The 3,305-nt window shown below is 35.4% G+C and overlaps 1 protein-coding gene and 1 pseudogene across 1 annotated transcript; one reads left to right on the forward strand and one right to left on the reverse strand.

Moving 5' to 3' along the window:
* The window catches only part of LOC114406230, a 22,576-nt pseudogene extending 22,264 nt beyond the window's left edge, over positions 1 to 312 (forward strand).
* A 1,551-nt stretch (positions 313 to 1,863) lies between these two features.
* Positions 1,864 to 2,767, reverse strand: LOC114408301 (cysteine-rich receptor-like protein kinase 26). The gene has a single exon (XM_028371336.1). It carries the CDS (start codon positions 2,752 to 2,754, stop codon positions 1,879 to 1,881), a length of 876 nt encoding a protein of 291 aa, XP_028227137.1. The 5' UTR covers positions 2,755 to 2,767; the 3' UTR covers positions 1,864 to 1,878.
* Between the last annotated feature and the right edge of the window lie 538 nt (positions 2,768 to 3,305).

Genomic DNA, 3,305 nt, shown 5'->3' on the forward strand with positions numbered 1-3,305 from the left:
AGTGAACCCTTAAACTTTGATGAAGCAATGAAAGACAAAAGGTGGAGACAAGCAATGGAAGAAGAAATCAAAGCCATTGAGAAGAACAACACTTGGGAGTTATCAAGCCTTCCCAAAGGTCATGAGCAATTGGAGTCAAATGGGTGTTCAAAATCAAGAAGAATGCAAAAGGAGAGGTTGAGAGACACAAGCAAGACTGTAGCTAAAGGCTACAAGCAACAATATGGAGTTGATTATGATGAAGTGTTTGCACCAGTTGCCCGCATGGAGACCATTCGTCTTCTTATTTCCTTGGCAGCTCAAATGAAGTAGAGAATTTTCAGCTTGGATGTAAAATCAGCATTTCTAAATGGCTATCTTGAAGAAGATGTCTATGTTGAACAACTAATGGGTTTTGTCATCGAAGGTCAAGAAGGAAAAGTCTTGAAATTGAACAAGACGTTGTATGGTCAAAAAGCAAGCACCGAGGGCATGGAATACTCGCATTGACAAGTACTTCCAAGACAATGGGTTTGTTCGTTGTCAAAATGAGTATGCTCTTTATGTTAAAGCTTTTAATAATGGTGATGTCTTATTTATTTGTCTTTATGTGGATGACCTTATCTTTACCGGCAATAACCCAAATTTGTTTGAAGACTTAAAGGAGTCCATGTCTCGTGAATTTGATATGACAGATATGGGACTCATGTCATATTACTTAGGAATGGAAGTGAAGCAAACGGAGAATGGTATCTTTGTCTCACAAGAAAGCTACACAAAAGAAGTGTTGAAGAAATTTAATATGCTTGATTGCAATCCCGTGAACACACCTATGGAAGGTGGCTTGAAGTTATCAAAGTTTGATGAAGGAGAGAAGGTAGACTCCACGGTCTTCAAGAGTCTTGTGGGAAGTTTAAGGTATCTAACCAATACAAGGCCCGATATTCTATATGCGTGGGAGTTGTGTGTCGCTTTACGGAGGCTCCTACCTCTCCTCATCTAAAAGCCACAAAAAGAATCTTCGTTACTTGAAGGGTACAATTGATTTTGGATTGTTTTATTCTCCCTCCAATAACTATAAGCTTGTGGGATTTTGTGATAGTGATTTTTCCGGAGATGTTGATGATAGAAAAAATACTACCGGATTTGTATTTTTTATGGGTGATTGTGTTTTTACATGGAGTTCTAAGAAGCAAGGCATTGTGACACTTTCTACTTGTGAAGCCGAGTATGTAGCTGCAACTTCTTGCACATGCCATGCCATTTGGCTAAGAAGATTGTTGGAGAAACTTCAGTTGTTGTAAAAGGAAAGCACAAAGATCTATGTTGATAATAGATCTGCACAAGAGCTTGCCAAGAATCCGGTGTTCCATGAACGAAGTAAGCATATAGATACAATGTATCATTTCATTAGAGAGTGCATTACCAAGAAAGAAGTAGAATTGACTCATGTGAAAACTCAAGATCAAGTTACAAATATTTTCACCAAGCCTCTCAAATTTGAAGATTTTCGAAGATTGCGAGCAAGACTTGGTGTGCAGAAGAATTTTTCCAATTAAAGGAGGATGTTAGATATTAATTAGAAAAATAATAATAACAAGTTTTATGAGTCTTAAATTGTGAAAGATGAAAGTTGTAAAATTGTAAGTTACAAAGTCTTGAATAAACAATTATGTGAGCATTCAGTATTCTTGAATAAACAATTATGTGAGTAGTCACTCTATTCTATTCTAGTATAAATAAGGGATCATATTCTTGTATTTTGTGTGGCAAATGAAATAAAACCTTCTTCTTCCAACATATATATCAATTGTTTTAAATATCAGACCACTGCGATCACATCAGTCTAGTCATCATAACCGTGACTGCGATCCAAATTTAAAATCATATTTTAAAGAATTAGTAATTAAAACAATTCCACCAAATTTGCAAGCAAGTAGTACAATGAAAAGTACCTTTTAGGGAAAGTGGTACCGATGCTGATGGTGTAGGTTCATCGTAGAAGGGGTAGATTTCATATCTAACATTACAACTTGGTCTAAGCACTACAGCACCAACTTTGTTTTTGAAAACATTTCCGAAATCTGCCAAACTCCAATGCAAGCATTTACCGCAGTCTTGCCTTGACAAATCAGGCGTACACTGCACAAGACCGTATATGGTTTGGAGATTCGCAAAGACTGCAGTATCCGCGGCATACTTGCGACGAGAGTCACCTGATGCAGCTTTGTCACTCAGATTTCTAAGTAACTCACCCAACACTTTATTGAACTCTTCCGCATCCGTTGCATTGTTTACGTTGTTCATATGATACGAAAAAGAAGCATCCATGGTGTGAAAAATTGCGCGGTTGGAGTAGCGCAACATGCACTTCTCTTCCCAATTGATTGCCTCTAACTGCTTTGGACACAACCGTGTGAGACTCACTCTAGAATTGTTGAGGCAGCTGCGACATTCGTCTGGCTTAACATCTCCTCTGCATAACCCTATTGCGTATACTTTGTCTGAGTTTTGGCCATGCGAGAAATTGTAGAAACCATAGTCGATTTCTGTGTGGGAAGTGAGGGTGGATAAGAGGGTATTGAGGTTGGTTTGGTAGATGCTATTGGCTGTGTAGTTTCCATTACTGTTATTACAGTATTTGGAGTATTCATAACTTGGTCCGAAGCTGGCTTCACATATTACTATTATTAGATACAAGCAACAAAGAAAGAAAAGCGGCATACCAGAAATAGTAGACATTATAAATTGTCCTCTGGGAATGACAAGTAACATGCATATGACTGAGCGCAAAGAGTGTGGTGGTGTTTATATACACAAACGTACTATAAACACATGGCTACTACTAGAATTATGTCGTACTAGGTACCTGTATCGGGTATATTTTTAAAAATAGATACTTTTTATCAACGTAAATATTTAGCTCGTATCCAAGTTTTCTTATTGTGAGAGAAATTGAAATACATTCTTTTTTAAAGTTTGATGTCTATGTATTCAAACTTTAATTTTTTTTTACATTATCATTCAAAAAATTTATCATACATAATAAATTTATCATACATAATTAATTATGATTAGATGAGTGCGCATAATTCTTTTTTTTTATTTATATCCATATTATGAAAAGAAATAGGCTCAACTTCAAGAGAGATATAAATATTTTTTCGATGTGAAAAAAAGAGATAAATATTTAGGTTTTATACATACACAAATATTTCTTTTTGATGGAAAATACGTTTATTTGTATTTTTTTATCACTTATAAAATTGAGTTGTGTTTATATTAGATTCTTTTTTATAAGTATTTTTTACTTTTTTTTTTGTCTT

Source organism: Glycine soja, chromosome 1, assembly GCF_004193775.1.
Source record: "Glycine soja cultivar W05 chromosome 1, ASM419377v2, whole genome shotgun sequence".
In the NCBI taxonomy this organism is placed as follows: domain Eukaryota; kingdom Viridiplantae; phylum Streptophyta; class Magnoliopsida; order Fabales; family Fabaceae; genus Glycine; species Glycine soja.

Bases quoted from the DNA above. Each gene is read 5' to 3' on its own strand.
- LOC114408301 (XM_028371336.1), bottom strand. From the start codon at position 2,754: ATGTTACTTGTCATTCCCAGAGGACAATTTATAATGTCTACTATTTCT.